Source organism: Juglans regia, chromosome 4 (genome assembly GCF_001411555.2).
Source record: "Juglans regia cultivar Chandler chromosome 4, Walnut 2.0, whole genome shotgun sequence".
Classification (NCBI taxonomy): domain Eukaryota; kingdom Viridiplantae; phylum Streptophyta; class Magnoliopsida; order Fagales; family Juglandaceae; genus Juglans; species Juglans regia.
Window position 1 is genome coordinate 3,729,302 of NC_049904.1, and position 16,950 is coordinate 3,746,251.

Below are 16,950 nucleotides of genomic sequence, written 5' to 3' on the forward strand. Positions count from 1 at the left end.
ATTTATTTTCCCACCGTAAATATCTTTAAAACTTTATATAATGCTAACTTTGAATTAGACTAATTGCTACATAACCTTATATGGGTAAAAACCCAAACAATTTTGCATGCTCTAAGATATTCATTTATTTTTTTAGTACACCGCGGTATGTCATTTAGTGCCTAGATGATATTTCTATTCCCATACCCCAGGTCATGGGCGAGTGTTTAAAATCCTTGACAAAAGTCGAGCAAGTTTAATTAAATTGGATGAAATGCCACCTACTGAAACCCGTTCACCTTGTTAAAAAAACAAAACTTTTAACATTAAGTTACTTTATTTTTTACATCACTACGTATCTAAAAAACTTAAGCTGATAGAAATAGATAGATTTTATTATTTAGTTTATATCTTAACACTCTCCCTCACGTGTGGGCTAGACTCATTTTCAATGAGTAGGCTCAACACGTGGAATGTTTAATTAAATTAGGTGAGATATAGAGTCTGGGTTCCAACTCAGTACCTCTGCTCTGATACCATGTAAAATCACCACTTGTCCCATTAGCTTAACTCGTCAAATTGATCTTGCCCATTGGATCATTAACTCGTCTATATGGGTTACCCAAAATTTGCCTTCTAGGGGGGAGAAGGTTGTGTTGCAACTCTTGGAACAATAAATTTCAAAATGATTCAACCAAAAAGGATGATGCCATCCTTGGTGAAAAATCATTTCCCTTCTCCGTAGCTAGGAGCTTATATGTGGTTTTGGTCGAGGTGAGATGCAAGATCACCATTAATGTAGTGGCTTTAGCAACACCAAGAATGGTTCACAAGCCAAAGCCACTTTTATGGTGATCTAAACCATCCCATAGGTCATCACTCAATCCAAGTCACCACAATCAAGTCATCACGAAGGAAGCTCGTGAACAACACCTTTGAAGCAGTTTTGTTTGGTTGTCCCCAATCTGATAGATCAGCAGAAGGAGTGGGGATAGGGTTTAACCCACTTGATCAACCTTCTACAAAGTCATTTCTATGACCCCGTTTATGATCCTCCATGTCTTTTGTCCAATTAATGATGTCTTTGTAGTGACAACTATTAGAAATAGCCATGTTGGCACTTTAGTTAATTTCTATTGGTTGTAATGTACTTAGTTTCAGTAACTGTAAATACTCTGCTTTACTATAAATACTTTACATGTATTTCCGTAAATGCAAGAAAAAGTATTCAGATTCAATACAAGCAAGGTCCAAATTTTCTTTCTCTTCTACGTTCATCTTTCTTTCTTCCTTCCTCTGAATCTTTCTTCCAGAAACTTCCATGGCAGAATTCAGATTTTGTCACGGTATCAGAGCAATCTGATTAGTTATTCCTAAATTCTCTATGGAGTTAACGATGACTTCCTTTTCTAAGTCTTCTCAAAATAATCATGAAGATCCATCGAATCCTTACTTTCTCCATCATGGAGAAAATCCAGGAGTTATGCTAGTGACATATCGATTAAATGGAGATAACTACCACTCTTGGGCAAGATCGATGTCTAAAGCTCTTAGTGCGAAGAACAAGATGGGATTTTTCCCTCAAATGAAGCAGATCCTATTTTTCAGGCATGGATTTGATGTAATGATATGGTGGTTGTGGATTATCAATTCTGTTGCCAAGAATATTGGATCTAGCATTTTGTACATTGATGTCGCAGCTAATATGTGGAGAGATCTCAAAGAGTGATTTTCACAAGGAAATCGACCAAGAATTTTTCAACTAAGGAAAACAATACGCTCTCTAAAGCAAGAACAAAAATCGGTTAGTGATTATTACACAGAGCTGAAATCGCATTGGGATGAATTGGCTAATTTCAAGAAAAATCCACCGTCATGTTCCAATGCAGCCCTAAAAGTTTTTGAAGAATCACAACAAGAGGAATATGTGATGCAGTTTCTGATGGGTTTGAGTGATTCTTTCAATAATCTGAGAAGTCAAATTCTGTTAATCGGACCATTTCCCTCCATTAACAAGGTTATTGCACTTGTGCTTCAAGAAGAAAAACAAAAAGAGGTGCTTACTGATTCTACACCTAACCTTGAATCAATTGCTGCATTATTGACGAAACAAGCACCTAATCTTGAGTCAATTGTTGCATTGATGGCTAAATCTGGAAAACCTGGCAACTCATCTTTCAAGCAATCTGGCTTCCGCAAAGATCGTCCTATGTGCAGTCATTGTGGAGACACAGGACATACCTCTGATAAGTGCTACAAAATCCATGGTTTTCTACCTGGATTCAAGTCTAAAAGAGCAACAACTCATTCAAAAAATCAAACATCTTCTTCCGCTGCAGGTCAAGAAAGGAATGAAATTCCACAATTAACATTTACTCAAGAGCAGTGTCAGCAATTGCTTGCAATTCTTAAGCCTTCTACTTCCACTCCTCACTCTGGGAATCAGATCACCTCTCTCCAAAAGTCTCAAGTTCTACATCTCTCTCAGCTATTATTCTTCCAACTCCACTATCTTCTCCTTGTGAGAGTTTCTCAGGTAAATCCATATCCCAAGCATCTACAATCCATTCAAACCATACAACTTGGATAATCGACACAGGAGCAACTAACCACATGGTCAACTCCATTCAATTTTTTTCTTCTATTACCTCGGAAATTAAATCTTCAGTAAAATTACCAAATGGTAATCTAGTTGAAGTAACTCATATTGGAATAGTTTCTCTTTTTGAGAAATTGGTTTTACACAATGTCCTTAGTGTGCCATCCTTTTCATTTAACCTTATATCAGCTAGCAAGTTAACTCATGATTCTTTTTGTTGTCTCATTTTCATTTCTAATCTTTGTTTTCTTCAGGACCTATCTACATGGACAACGATTGGGATGGGTGAAGAAATAGCTGGTCCGTATCATTTCTTGCAACAACCTTTGGTTGGTTCATCTATTGCTTCCTCCTCAGTTCATCAAGATTTTGATTTGTGGCATTATAGACTAGGTCACATTTCTTATTCGAGATAGAAATTTCTTAATAAATCTGTATCAGATATATACATGTTAGATTCCTTTCCTTGTACAATCTGCCCATTGGCTAAACAGAAGTGCTTGTCTTATCCATTGTGACATATGGGGTCCATTTTCTGTTTCTGCACTTGATGGCTCTAAATATTTCCTAATCACTGTAGATGATTATTCAAAGTCTACTTGGGTTTACCTCATGCAAAACAAATCCCAAACCAAGACCTATTTGCAATCATTCTTTAGTTTAGTAGAAACACAATTTCAAACTCAGATTAAACAGATTAGAATAGACAATGGAGTTGAATTTCATTTGCTTGAATATTTCTTAGTCAAGGGTGTAATTTTGTAGAAAAACCCCAACAAAATGGTACAGTTGAGAGAAAACACCAACATCTTTTGAATGTTGCCTGCTCCTTGCGCTTTCAAGCTTGTCTACCATTGGAATTTTGGGGTGATTGTGTACTAATTGCAACCCACTTGATTAACCTAACTCCAACTCCTTTGTTGTCAAACAAATCACCCTATGAAGTTTTACATTCCACTCCTCCTTCATATAAGCATCTTAGAGTGTTTGGTTATCTTTGATTTGCATCCACCTTAACCAGAAATCGAACCAAATTTGATCCTCGAGCCAGAAAGTGTATCTTTATTGGATATCAATTTGCTGTCAAAGGATATAAATTATTTGATCTTGAGACCCATACTGTTTTCATCTCTCGGGATGTTTTTTTTCATGAAACAATTTTCCCTTTTTCTTCCCCTACTTCTCATCCTTCTTTTCCCCAACAATCTTCATTTGGTTTACCCAAAACTATCCCAGATATTGCAGATTCTATTTTCTATAATTCTTCTTCTACTACTGCAGACATTGCTAATTCTTTCTTCCATAATTCCTCTTCACCAAATACAAATCCTACTTTTACTTCTCCTTCCATTAGACAGTCAATCAGGCCACGAAAACAACCAAGTTACTTGCAAGACTATCATTGTCAACTGGCTGCTTCTCATCCATTACAATCTGTTTCCTTGTAGATATTTCCTCAAGTACAAAGTTTCCTCTTCCTAATTTCCTTTCTTATAATAAACTTTCTCCCACTCACAAACACTTTGCCTTAACTATCTCTTCACACACAGAACCTACATCTTTTTCCCAAGCATCCCATATACCTAAATGGCAAACAGTAATGAATTCTGAAATCAAGGCTCTTGAGGATAAGGAAACCTGGACAATTACTTCTTTAACTGTAGGAAAGAAATCTATAGGTTGCAAATAAGTTTATAGAATTAAATACAAGGCTGATGGTAGAATAGAAAGATACAAGGCAAAGTTGGTTGCCAAAGGGTATACTCAAGTTGAAGGTTTAGACTTTCAAGAAACATTTTCTCCAGTTGCTAAACTGACCACAGTGAGATGTCTGTTAGCTTTAGCAGCTACCAAAAATTGGCATTTACATTAATTAGATGTAAATAATGCATTTCTACATGGTAACCTCAATGAAGAGGTTTATATGGATATACCTCCTGGTTATGCAAAAGAGTGGGACCATCGTGTTTGTAGACTTAAAAAGTCGCTTTATGGCCTACGGCAAGCATCTAGACAATGGTTTCAAAAATAATCTGCTACTATACTTGATTATGTGTTTCATCAAGCACATTCAAATCATTCCTTGTTCATCAAATCTGATGCTTCCTCTTTTATTGCCTTGCTAGTTTATGTTGATGACATAATCTTAGCAAGCAATAATCTTCAATCTATCACTGAGCTGAAAACTTTTCTGGATAACAAGTTCAAAATCAAGGATTTGGGAGTTTTGAAGTATTTTCTTGGTTTAGAGGTGGCCAGATCATCCAAGAGCATTACTTTATGTCAAAGAAAGTATGCCTTGGATATTTTGCAAGACTCGGGTTTCTTAGCATTCAAACTTGTAACGCCCCAATGGAAGGCCTAAACCACATGGCCTATATTCCAAAAGGACGAGTCAATGATACAATTAGAGTCCCATTGGAACCTTATAAAGAGCAAGAACTTCTCCTTCCCAAGAAATGTGGGATCTCATACACCACATACCCTTATCCATATCATATGAGGTATCACAATGATACCAACTGTAACGCCCCGACCTCGAGGGTCCGAAGAGTTAACTCAAAACACCTGATAATCAACTCCAACATTGCTAATACACTTCCAAAAGTTCCAAATCTAAAGTAAACACTTCAAATTTAATTAACCACATATATTCATATATAAAAGCTTCCATATAGTAACCCCCAAAATTACCAACTCCTTTACATGTCACTTAAACTCACATTTCAACAATACAATTATAAAAAAATCACCAATATTCATCGAAAGTTTTCTATTCTTAATCCACTATTCTTAAATCATCTCACCTAATTCTTCATAGTCCTGATCCTCAGTTGAAATATCCAAAAATCATCTGAAAATATTGGAGATAAGAGGGGGTGAGTTATCAACAACTCAGTAAGCAAAGAACATATACTAGTGTGTAAACATGAGCCTTTTCAGAAAGTTCAATATGCAGAAACAAAATATTTTATTTTTATATGCAGATATCAGAAAACGTGTTATCTAAAATTAGAGCGGCTTTTCAATCTTTTCATACTCAAAATCAACAATTTATATTTAAAGATCCGTTTTATATTCAAAAACGCTTTGGCATAACATAACTGAATATCTTCATCTTATCATATCATATCGTATTATATCATATACCATGTTTAACCCCCGTGGTAGGGTTGTCTATCCCCGGTGGCCAAACCAGACAGTGTCACATGGTGAACTTCCCCTTTTTCAATCTCGGAGCCCTGAGTGTGCACACATGAAAGAACACGTAAAAAGACTACTTTGTTTCCAAAGTGGGTGCACTCATATCATATCATATCATGTTGGTACCAACCATATCATGTGAACCAGTATCATCATATCATAACCATATTCAGAAATCAGATTCAGAACAGATAAGTATGCCAAAGTTTTATCATATTCATATCATATCAAAACATGTGCGAAATATATTTATATCATTTCTATTTGATCAAAAATAGATCCAAATCATTTCATATCACATGCATAAAACTCTCAATGAGATCATAATCGCTCTTTTGCGTATTTCAAAAACATGTCAAATATTGCTTATGTCTACACTATTCATGTCAAAACATTTCTTTTATCTTTCATACATATCTCATGAGTGAATGCAAAACATATACTGAGGTTGTTTTTCACATTTTCTTTTTAAAATAACATGCACATTTTTTTACAACCAACCTCAGTCTATTTGTTTTTATACAAATCTAACATAGGAACCCCGCTTACCTGGATGACTTAGCTTTTTCAGAATTTTCCTCCAAAAATGTCGAGTCGACTATAAATCATCACCTATAAAAATAATCATGTAATTTTCGTAAGTTTTCAATCAATCACATATTTCAATATTTAAGCCTAAACTTCTAAAATAGACTATTTTAATTCCTCAAAACTTAAAACCCTCATAATCCCAAAATATATCATCACTTTCAAAAATCATCAATATTCACTATGACCAACATCAAACTCAAAAACACCCATATTTAAACTCGAAACAGCCTAACTCAATCACACAAACAACTCCATCATCCAATCCAACTGACCCCTTTACTCCTCGGACTCAGTCCGACAAAACCAATCAAATCACAGTATAATGAGTTAGTGTAAAAATACATTTAAATCACGAAAGTTATTTGAAAAAAAACTTTCAATGCTATAATATAATTTTTGAAAGATCACGGAGGTGCTATAAGTGGCAGCACAGCAACAGAACAGTGTCAAATGCACTGTGGCCGTGGGTCTCAAAAATCCACTTTTGGATGGGTTCAAACGAAGACCCGAGATTTATAGAGAATGGCTTAGGGATGTCGGTGAAGCCAATGGTAGTGGTTGTTGGCCGTGGGTGGCGGCGTAAATTGTGGTTGAAGGCTAAAATGCTCAAATCGGAGATGGAGATAGATAGGCTTCACCGGTGGCAGATTGGAGCCAAGGATGAGTGCATTAGGTAGCTGGAAAGTTGAGGATGGTGTGGTGAAAAGGTGGTGGCCAACTATGGTGCGACGGCAGCGCGCGAGTACCAAAAGCTGTGTGGCTTGAAGCCACGCGTGGGGGAGTTTAGTAGTGCGGGAGGGGCTGAAAACACAGGGTGGGATCGCTGGCCGGAGGGGAAGAGGTTGGGAGGGGAGGTGTCGCCAGACGGAGGCGCACGACGGTGGGCTAGAGGATGACGCACAGACGCGGGGAGGGAAAGAGAAGACGTCGCGCGCGGGAGAGAAGCAGGGGAGAAAAGAGAAAAAGAAGAAAAAGAAAGAGGAAAAAAAGAAAAGGGAAAAAGAAAAGAGGAAATGAAAAAAAAAGAAATGAAAAGAAATGAGGTCCAATCCTCACATCTTAGGTCACAAAATGATCAAACGAAAAAATATTTCAAAACAATAAATTTAAATAAAATAATTTAAACACAAAGACTAAGTAAAATAAGATAATCAAATCCAACAACATAATAATTTTAAAACCCACAAACAACTAATTTAAATTAAAGAACAATTTAAATAATGAACAATAATTAATAATAAGAAAACACATTGAATTAACAATTAAAAATCTTAAAATAATATAACGTAAATCATCTAAAATTTAAAACAAGAAAATTTATAATCTTAATAAATGCAATAATTTACTTAGTCAAAATATACGTAAATACGGGGTATCACAAAACTAGTAAAATTTCCTATGGCACAAAATGTAAAATTTTCTTCTACTGAAGGTGAACTCCTGGCAGATCCTTCTAGTTATCACAGACTCATTGGTAGACTCATCTACCTTACCATATCCAGACCTGACTTAGCATATGCTGTTCAAGTTCTCAGTCAATATATGGATAAACCAAGACAACCTCACCTAGATGCAGTGCATAGAGTGCTTAAGTATTTGAAAGGCACACCTGGTCATGGAACTTTCTTCTCTGTCACTTCTGATATTCACCTTAAAGCGTTCTGTGATTCAGATTGCGCTGGTTGTGTAGACACTCGCAAGTCTGTGACAGGTTTTTGTGTTTTTCTTGGAGAATCTTTGATTTCTTGGAAATCAAAGAAACAACAAACTGTTTCAAGGTCTTTAGTTGAAGCAGAATATAGGGCCATGACTTCTACAACATGTGAACTTTCTTGGTTGATTACATTATTAAAAGACTTTCAGCTCCAACACTCTCAACCAGCACGTCTTTTTTGTGCAATAAAGCTGCTCTTCATATTGCAGCTAGCCCGGTTTTCCACGAAAGAACCAAGCATATTGAGATAGATTGCCATATAGTAAGGGAGAAATTACAAGCCAATGTGATCAAGACTCTTCATGTTGCTTCTTATAATCAATTGAGTGATCTTTTTACTAAAGCTCTTGGATGTGTTCAGTTTCATTCTTTACTTGGAGAGATGGGTGTTTTGGACATACACACTCCATCTTGAGGGGGACTATTAGAAATAGCCATGTTGACACTTTAGTTAATTTTTATTGGTTGTAATGTACTTAGTTTCAGTAACTGTAAATACTCTGCTTTACTATAAATACTTTACATGTATTTCTGTAAATGCAAGAAAAAGTACTCAGATTCAATACAAGCAAAGTCCAAATTTTCTTTCTCTTCTACGTTCATCTTTCTTCCTTCCTTCCTCTGAATCTTTCTTCTAGAAACTTCCATGGCAGAATTCAGATTTTGTCATCAACAGTCTCTTTTACCTTGTAATCATAACCACCCTCCTTCACCTGTAATAAATATGTACTCATATTGTATAATTTCACATACTGGATGCCCTTAAGATCTCTACTAAGTAGGGAAAAGAAGATAAACAATATCTTGCTGTTAGAAACAAAATGCGCTAATATTAAGCAAGGAAAAATTGATTTGACATCCACATAGGATCTAAAGGTCTAAAAACTTCACCCCAAATGTCATAAAATCAGTTCAAATATGGAAAATACTTTTTTCTGATGTGGAATCTCATCTATGTAGAGCCTTTGGATCTAACCCAGAGGACTATACGTTGAACGATCCTAATTTCCAAAACTAAGATCCTAATTTCCAAAACTAAGTATAAGATAATCTATAGGCTAGCAAACTTGCCCTTGGACCTCTAGGTTCCACCCTGATGTGTATGTTGAAAAAAGTGAAGAGGAAAATTCATTTGTTTTGTATATTCCAGATAGCTTCATCCAAATCAGCCGTAGTATTTTCATAAACACCACTTCTGTTGATCACCATTGACAACTTTTATGTTGATCTCCTCATGGTCAGAAAACCCTTCCCCCATACCTTTCTCGATCTCTCACTAACCTGATAAGAAAGACTGACCACATTAGAATTAATTAATCAAGTGAACTTACATTTAGTGTTACAAAATCATGATAGCCATTATGAAAAATAACACAAATAGCCCCACTAAATCAGTTTTTCCCTTTTTGCGACAATTTGCTGGGTCTTCTCTAAATGGCTCACCCTTCACTTAGTATGCTTTATTTTTTTTAATTAGTCAAGTCAAATAAGTTTTTCTATTTGTAAAACGTGTTTAATGAAGATACAATTACTCATTGCATGTTTATATATATAAAAACAACAATGCACAATATGTCAGCATGGATCACTGAAACCAAAATAAATATTGTGAGAATTACACTCCTAATGATTAAAATTATAAAGAGAAACAACATGCTATAATTTAATAATTCGATCCTACACGTTTATCAGAAGAGAAGTTCTAGATCAACAAAAGTAAACTCATAAATTGATGTGGCTTGATTTGATATGTTGGATCTACTTTATGATAAAAAGAACTTTACAATTTAACGTATCATATATAGATATCCTTCTTGTTCACAGCAGAGGCCTCCAATTGAGGCCACATATCGATATCCTCCATCGACATTGACTTCATCGGCCTTCCACCGATCCCGCTGAAACCTTTAACACTGCCGGCCAATCGATTGGTTTCTCCTCAATCAACACTGGATTTATTGTCGCTTTTGGAATGTCCAGCTTGCTCACCGCTTTCTATAACCCGTTGTTATGATCCTGAAGGTTAAAAGTTTAACCAACTTAGTATCCAACAGTCTTAGGGCTTTTGGATCAATCGTTGAGTCTTTAACACTTGGTATTAGAGCAGGGACCACGTCAAGAGTTCAAGTCACGGAGGAGGCGACCTTTAGGTTGGATTAAAATGCCTTAGTACTATGTATGAATATGATGTTAAGTAATTGAATACTAATAGACGAGTGAAGTCGCTAAAAGGGAAAGGGCTACCACCGGGTCAGTGTCGATAGAGAAGGCCACCGTGGATGTCGAATTCGAAAGCGTGGTGAGATGTTATGATCCTGAGGGTTAAAAGCTTAACCAAATTAGTATTCAACAGTTTTAGAGCTTTTGGATCAATAATTGAGTCTTTAACGCTCGTGAATGCTTTCTTTTGTGGAAAACTTGCTTTTGTCTACCTACCCTATCCGATAATACAAAAGACTTGCGACTGGAGATTTTCAAGAGTCGCTTTGAGACATTTTAGATTCAATGTATATCTCTACATTACGGGATGCTCTCACAATAAACGAATCATTCAACCCAATCAATGGATGAGTAGTGCTATATGTACTTATAATTTTATGTACAATACTCATTTTGTCAGTTTTACTTAAATTTAGATTTTGAATTTTGAATTTTGTAATATTCAAAATATTAATAGCTAACATGTCAGTATGTATTGTTATATAGGTAAAAATTGTAAGTACAAATGACATTTCTTAATGAATTGATCCAGCAACCATTCTTGACGACTAACCATGAAATTGGACTATTTATTTTGTACCATTTTTTGATTATGTTTAAACTTGTACGTACACTGGATCTAATGTATTGAGATGTTTGTTAGAATTCCCACTCCCTTATGTATTTTTTTAAAAGAAAATAATAAAAAAATCATAATCCTCTTATGTTATTGAAATGGAGTCAATTTCTTTTGATTGAATTAGATAAGATCACCAAAAACGCGTTTTGAGATGTATATTTACTTTTAGAAAATCTAAAAACATCCATTGTTTTTATTAGATTGGTCAAGGGAACTACCTTTTTTCGGGGGTTGAAGTTGTCGCAATGGGGCAATGGCCCAAGAATATTCCAACAAAAGGGTAGATAATGGGCCTATGACCGAAATGCCTAGAACCACAGTTTAAGAACCTATGAATTGGCGTAGGACCAAAAACCTACAAAGGGCCCCACAACTCGAACCCATGAAGGGATCCACGACCCAAAGGCCTACAAAGGGTCCTTAAAAAGACATTTTCGAGCCAACCCTATATTGGCTCATCACTCGAGATCAATAAAAAAAACTTGATATTAATCTTGCATGTATATGGAAAGAAAGAAATACCCCCAAGCAAGAAGGAAGAAGATATAACCACTTCGAAGTAAAAACCTACTGTTGATGCTGTAAAAATTCAACAATAAGCAGAAGGGAGAGAAAAAGTCATTCTCGGCCCACTGAGTCGATGGGGCCTTGATCGGTGTTGTTTGGAACCCCCGGCAATGTTTTGATGCAGCTATATGGTGGCGATGCATACGTCCATGGCGATGAATGGAAAATAAGAGTAGAGAAAGTAAAGAGAGATGAATACCAAGATTTACGTGGTTCGACACTAAGCCTACGTCCACGGGGGTTTGGGGAGGGAAGTTTCCACTATAATGTATTTGTTTATAGTCTCTCATGGCCTCTCATTTCTCACTGTACAAAGAAAGCTGGAGCTCTTCCTACTAAATCCTTGGGAGGTTGCTGAAGAAGAAGAAGATAATTTGATTGAGAGATAGTTCGTTTATCATCTGGTCCTTTGATTTTATCTCACTCTTCCCTGAGCACGCCAACCTGCCATGAGGTGATTGGTCTCCCTTGCGTGTCTGAGTGTCTATTATTTTCCCACCTTTCTCTAACACCCTTCCCTTATTCTTCTGTCACCACTCCCTTACTCCAGACACCCTTCTCCCTTGCCTCTTGTCTACCTTGTGTTCTAGCTTGGCACGGTGGACTGGGTTCAAGTCATGGGCCGCATATTTTATTCTCCACAGAAGTCCGTGATTCTTAAGACCAACTTGTTCCAATAAAGACATTGAGAGTCTTTAAGATAAAATATGCAACATAGGTTGTGAGTAAGAAAAAGAATTTCAAAAAGGGGTTCTTCATTCTCCATTCAGGTTGTGTTAAGTGATAAATGCCTTCAGAGGCAAATTTTGGCAGGCAATGCACCCGACCGAGTATAAAGTGAGCGTGGAACTCGGATGTGGCAGGAGGTGTACTTGACCGTGTACGATGTGAGCGCAAAGCTCAAATGTGGCAGGAGCTGTACTCGACAGTGTATGACACGATAGCGTAGCTCGGACGTGGCGGGAGGTGGACTCGACCGCGTATGATTCGTGGTTCGGTTCGTATGCTTATTGTCTTTCAAAAGGTGTATGTTCGTTCGATGTTTTTATTTTCGATTTACTATTAGTGTTGGAGTTTGTCTGAAGCAACCCACACAAAATGGTTAGAGGGCCCGTCAACCCCCTGGGTCCACTTTAGGTGGTTGCAGAGTCCGTCGGCTCGTTCTTGAAGTTAATCTGCGCTAGGTGGTTGTGGAGCTTGAAGGCTCGTTAACTTCAAAGGCTTGTTCCCGAAGGTAACCCATTGGTAGTGGTTATGCATCATGGTGAGTCTAAAGACTCGGCTTGTAGCACTATGGTTGGCAAGTCAAGGGACTTGTGTTTCGACTGGCTGTCGATTGGGCAGAGCTTGAAAGGCCCTGGCCCTACCCAATGCATCGCAGCCAGTCTAGAGACTAGGCTTCTACCCCGCAAAGATCGGTAAGTCTAGAGACTTGTGTTCCAATTGGTTGTTGTTTGGGGAGAACTCAGGGACTCTAGCCTTTAGCTAATGCATCGCAGGCAGCAATCTTGCATGAAGGTCAGCAAGTCAAGGGACTTATGTTCCGACTGGCTGTTGTTTGGGTATAGCTCGGGGCTCTGGCTCTTAGCCAATGCATCATGGCCAGCCAAGAGACTGGGCTTGTAGTGCGAGGGTTGACAAGTCGAGGGACTATTCAACCATTATGTCATGGTAAGTCTAGAGACTCAGCTTTGCTGGAGGGTGGGTACAACGCCTGATCAGATGGGTCTCGTGCAGATGAGCCCTGAGCGGAGGAGAGCCCTGCGCAGTTGGAAAGCCCGTGGTCGTTGGAGAGTCTGTCAAGGTGGAGGGCTCCGCGCAATTGGAGAGCCCGTCGAGGTGGATGGCTCCGCACAATTGGAGAGCTCGTCAAGGTGGAGGGCTCGTTGTAGTTGGAGAAGCCGTAGAGGTGGAGGGCTCTGCACAATTGGAGAGCCCGTCGAGGTGGAGGGCCCGTTACAGTTGGAGAGCCTGTAGTAGGTGGAGGGCCCGTTGCAGTTGGAGAGCCCGTTGAGGTGGAGGGCTCTGCGCAGTTGGAGAGCCTGTGTGATTGAAGGCTCTGTGTAGGTGGAGAGCTTGTGCTGTTGGATAGCCTTGAGCAGAGGAGCAGAGGAGCAGAGAAGAGCCCTGAGCAGAGGAGCAGAGGAGGTGTAGGGGTGCATATTTTTACAGATGTTGGAGAAAAGCACAATTACGCCATCAGATTGGTGTTTAAAACTACCAATAACAAAGCAGAATACAAAATACTGTTGGCCGGCTTGGAAGTTGTTAAGTTGTAGGGTGCAAATGAGATAGAGGTGAAAGCCAATTCTCAGGTAGTCGTCAACTAGGTCTGAAGGGAGTGAAGAGTGAAAAATTAAAAAAGTACTTGACGCTAGTGGGAGACAAGCACGACCACTTTAAATATTTCCAGAGTCAACAAATACCAAGAGCCGAGAACCAAAAGGCAGATAAGCTAGCACGAATAACATTCGGGCAGGAAGACTCGCCCCTACCAAAGCAAACAATGGTCAGCATACTAGAGATGCCCGCAATAGGGGTCAAGATTTCAGAGGCGAGGCCAGGAGCTCCAGAATGGGCTACATACATAATCAAGTACTTCAACACCAAAGAGTTACTTGAAGAAAATTGGGAAGTGAAGAAAATCAAGAGTAGGGCAGCTAGTTTCATCCTGATTGATAGGACTCTGTACAAACAAGGTTCTTCCATGCCCCTCATAAGGTGTGTCTCACTTGAGCAAGCACAATACATGCTAATATAGAAATACATAAAGGAGTATACTGTAACCACTCGAGAAGAAAAGCATTAGCGAGAAAGGGAATGAGAGCGGGATACTATTGACCACTCGCCCTCAAAGAAGTGGAGGAGTTTGTTTGGAAATGTCAGAAATGGTAGGAGTTATCCTTGGTACCCCATTACTCGCCAAAGAAGCTGACGTCAATCATGTCGCCATGGCCCTTAGTACAATAGGGCATCGACCTGGTCGGCCCCCTTCCCTTGAGCAAAGTGGGGTAAAATTTGTAGTAGTGGGTATGGACTACTTTAGTAGGTGGGTTGAAGTTGAGGCCTTGGCGATGATAACAATAATCAATATTATCCGGTTCCTATGGAAGATGGTCATGTGTAGATTCGTCATCCCTTGTTTTATCATATCAGACAATGGGAGGTAGTTTGACTCAGACCATTACTGTGATTGGTGCAGGGATCTGGAGATCAAGTTAAGGTATTCCTCCCCAGGGCACCCACAGTCCAATAAGCAAGTCAAGGCGACCAACAAGACACTACTCTAGATCCTTAAGAAGAAGCTTGACAACAAGAGGGGAACATGGGCAGAAGAACTCCTAGGGTTACTATCGGCTTACCAGACCACGGTCAGGACCCCAACAGATGAGATCCCATTTGCCTTCACCTATGGACACGAGGAAGTAGCACCCGTTGAAAAAGGAATGCCCACCTACAAAATCCAGCATTTCGATCAAGACTCCAAAAACGAGAGATTAAAGGAAGATATTGACTTGTTGGAAGAAAGAGGGTTAGAAGCAGAGGAAAGGATGGTGGTTAACAAAAGAAGGGTTGAATGCTGCTTCAACTACCAAGTCCAACCGAGATCTTTCAACGTCGGAGACCTAGTGCTAAGGCAGGCTGAGATAACCACTCGGGACAAAAGAAAGCTAGGACCAAGATGGGAAGGCTCATACGTAGTCACGTCCAACAACCACCCAGGCTTGTATAGGCTCAATGATGCACAAAGGAAGGATCTACAACACCCGTGGAATGCCGAACACTTGCGGAAGTTCTTTTGCTAAAAGTGTAAGCGACATTTATTTCAATAATGTGTAAACAATACTACTCGACCCCCTCGCAATTTTGAGGGTCAACGAGGCGAGTCCAGTCTGACGTACTACTTGACCTCCCTCAAAGTTTACAAGGCCTAGGGCGAGTCCAGTCTAACGTACTACTTGACCTCCCTGGCAACTGCGAAAGCCAACGAGGCAAATCCAGTCTGCGTACAGCTCGACCTCCCTCAAAGTTTACAAGGCTTAAGGCGAGTCTAGTCAAATGTACCGCTCGACCCCCTCACAACTGCGTACTGCTCGACCTCCTCCAAAGTTTACAAGAATTAGGGCGAGTCCAGTCATACGTACTGCTCAACCTCCATCCAATTTATAAGACCACAGGGCAAGTCCAGCTTGGAAATTTGGATGGTAAGGCCCTCGAACTTATAAATCTTGCCAATAGTTCGAGTCTTATGAGTCTAACCTTCAAGCTTAAAAGTTTACATGCTCACAAGTTCAGTTTACAAGTCTACAAGGCGAGTCCGGTCTTACAAACTACCCAACCTCCCCGATGTTGTTCTGATTATCTTGCATATAAAAGTCAGGTTATTAGTGACGGTTAATCGGAGTTGTCACTACAAGAAATTAGGTCTTTTCCAACGCTCAAACTCGTCGCAAATACCCCCAATAATCTTTGCATTTGATCATTTTACGCAATTTTGAAATCGCTGCATGTTCGACGAAACTAAAGCGCCATTTTTTTATCAATTTCAGGGACAGACAAAAATTGTCACAAAAAAATACTATTTTTGGCGATTTTAGTATGTCGCAAATGTCTTAAAAATCGACGGAAATGGCCTTCTAGTTTACCATTAAAATCGCTGAGAAAAGTTATTTCAGGCGAAACGTCTCGTCACAAAAATTTAATAAATCGCCGCAAATACTCATCATTTTTTCCAGCGATTTTAAATTATCGTCGTCATTATGTATTTCTAGTAGGAATATTTTGCGGCAATTTTAAAATCGCCGCAAATATGTTTATGCTATTAAAAAATTATTTCCGGTGAATTTTACTCGCCGGAAAAGGGTGTTTCAGAAAATTAAAAAAAAAAAAGCACAAAACAGAATACAGAAAAAATATTATTCACATCCAAGTTTTGCAGGCTTCACAATTTCACCTTACTTTATGGATTGCACTAATATTCTTTTTACATACTCAAAAAAGATCCAAAGTATACTTTGAATTTTTTTTTTATTCACCTAAATAGTGCAGCATTCCCTCACATTGTTGTTTTAATACTACACACACACACACACACACACACATAAATGAAATGGGAGATTTTGCAGGAAAATGATAAAAGCTCACTACCTATTTATTATTTACTCGTCCTCACAACCAATTTTCAAAGTGTCTTTTTTCCTTAAGTAATCACTATATATAGTGTGATTCCAATGAGTATGAAGTTCATTTGTATTCAATCTCACCCAAATGTGCAAGTAAGCAAGAACACAAGACAATTCATGTTCAGCTTTCAGGTAACTATCGATTTTTCGTCTATACTTATGGGTGAAGAGTCAAAGTTACTGAAAGGTTTAAATCTAGCATGGTAGCGTGAATAATGAAAGGTTCAAAGTTACTTATTTCAATGCCTAATAACTATATTCTGTGTGGGCATTT

At 38.5% G+C, this 16,950-nt stretch overlaps 2 protein-coding genes across 2 annotated transcripts; both read left to right on the top strand.

The window, feature by feature from the left end:
• The first annotated feature begins 1,909 nt into the window (after positions 1–1,909).
• On the top strand, positions 1,910–2,994 carry LOC109006738. Its single transcript, XM_018986115.1, has 2 exons — positions 1,910–2,515; positions 2,833–2,994. The coding sequence occupies exons 1-2, from the start codon at positions 1,910–1,912 to the stop codon at positions 2,992–2,994; spliced, it is 768 nt and encodes a 255-aa protein (XP_018841660.1).
• Positions 2,995–7,771: 4,777 nt separating this feature from the next.
• On the top strand, positions 7,772–8,502 carry LOC109006737 (uncharacterized mitochondrial protein AtMg00810-like). The gene is made up of 2 exons (XM_018986114.1): positions 7,772–8,084; positions 8,297–8,502. The coding sequence occupies exons 1-2, from the start codon at positions 7,772–7,774 to the stop codon at positions 8,500–8,502; spliced, it is 519 nt and encodes a 172-aa protein (XP_018841659.1).
• Positions 8,503–16,950: the final 8,448 nt, after the last annotated feature.

Bases quoted from the DNA above. Each gene is read 5' to 3' on its own strand.
- LOC109006738 (XM_018986115.1), top strand. From the start codon at position 1,910: ATGCAGTTTCTGATGGGTTTGAGTGATTCTTTCAATAATCTGAGAAGT. The intron at 2,516-2,832 runs GTAAATCCATAT...TGTTTTCTTCAG, and splicing joins TCCTTGTGAGAGTTTCTCAG to GACCTATCTACATGGACAAC.
- LOC109006737 (XM_018986114.1), top strand. From the start codon at position 7,772: ATGGCACAAAATGTAAAATTTTCTTCTACTGAAGGTGAACTCCTGGCA. The intron at 8,085-8,296 runs GTTTTTGTGTTT...TTCATATTGCAG, and splicing joins CACTCGCAAGTCTGTGACAG to CTAGCCCGGTTTTCCACGAA.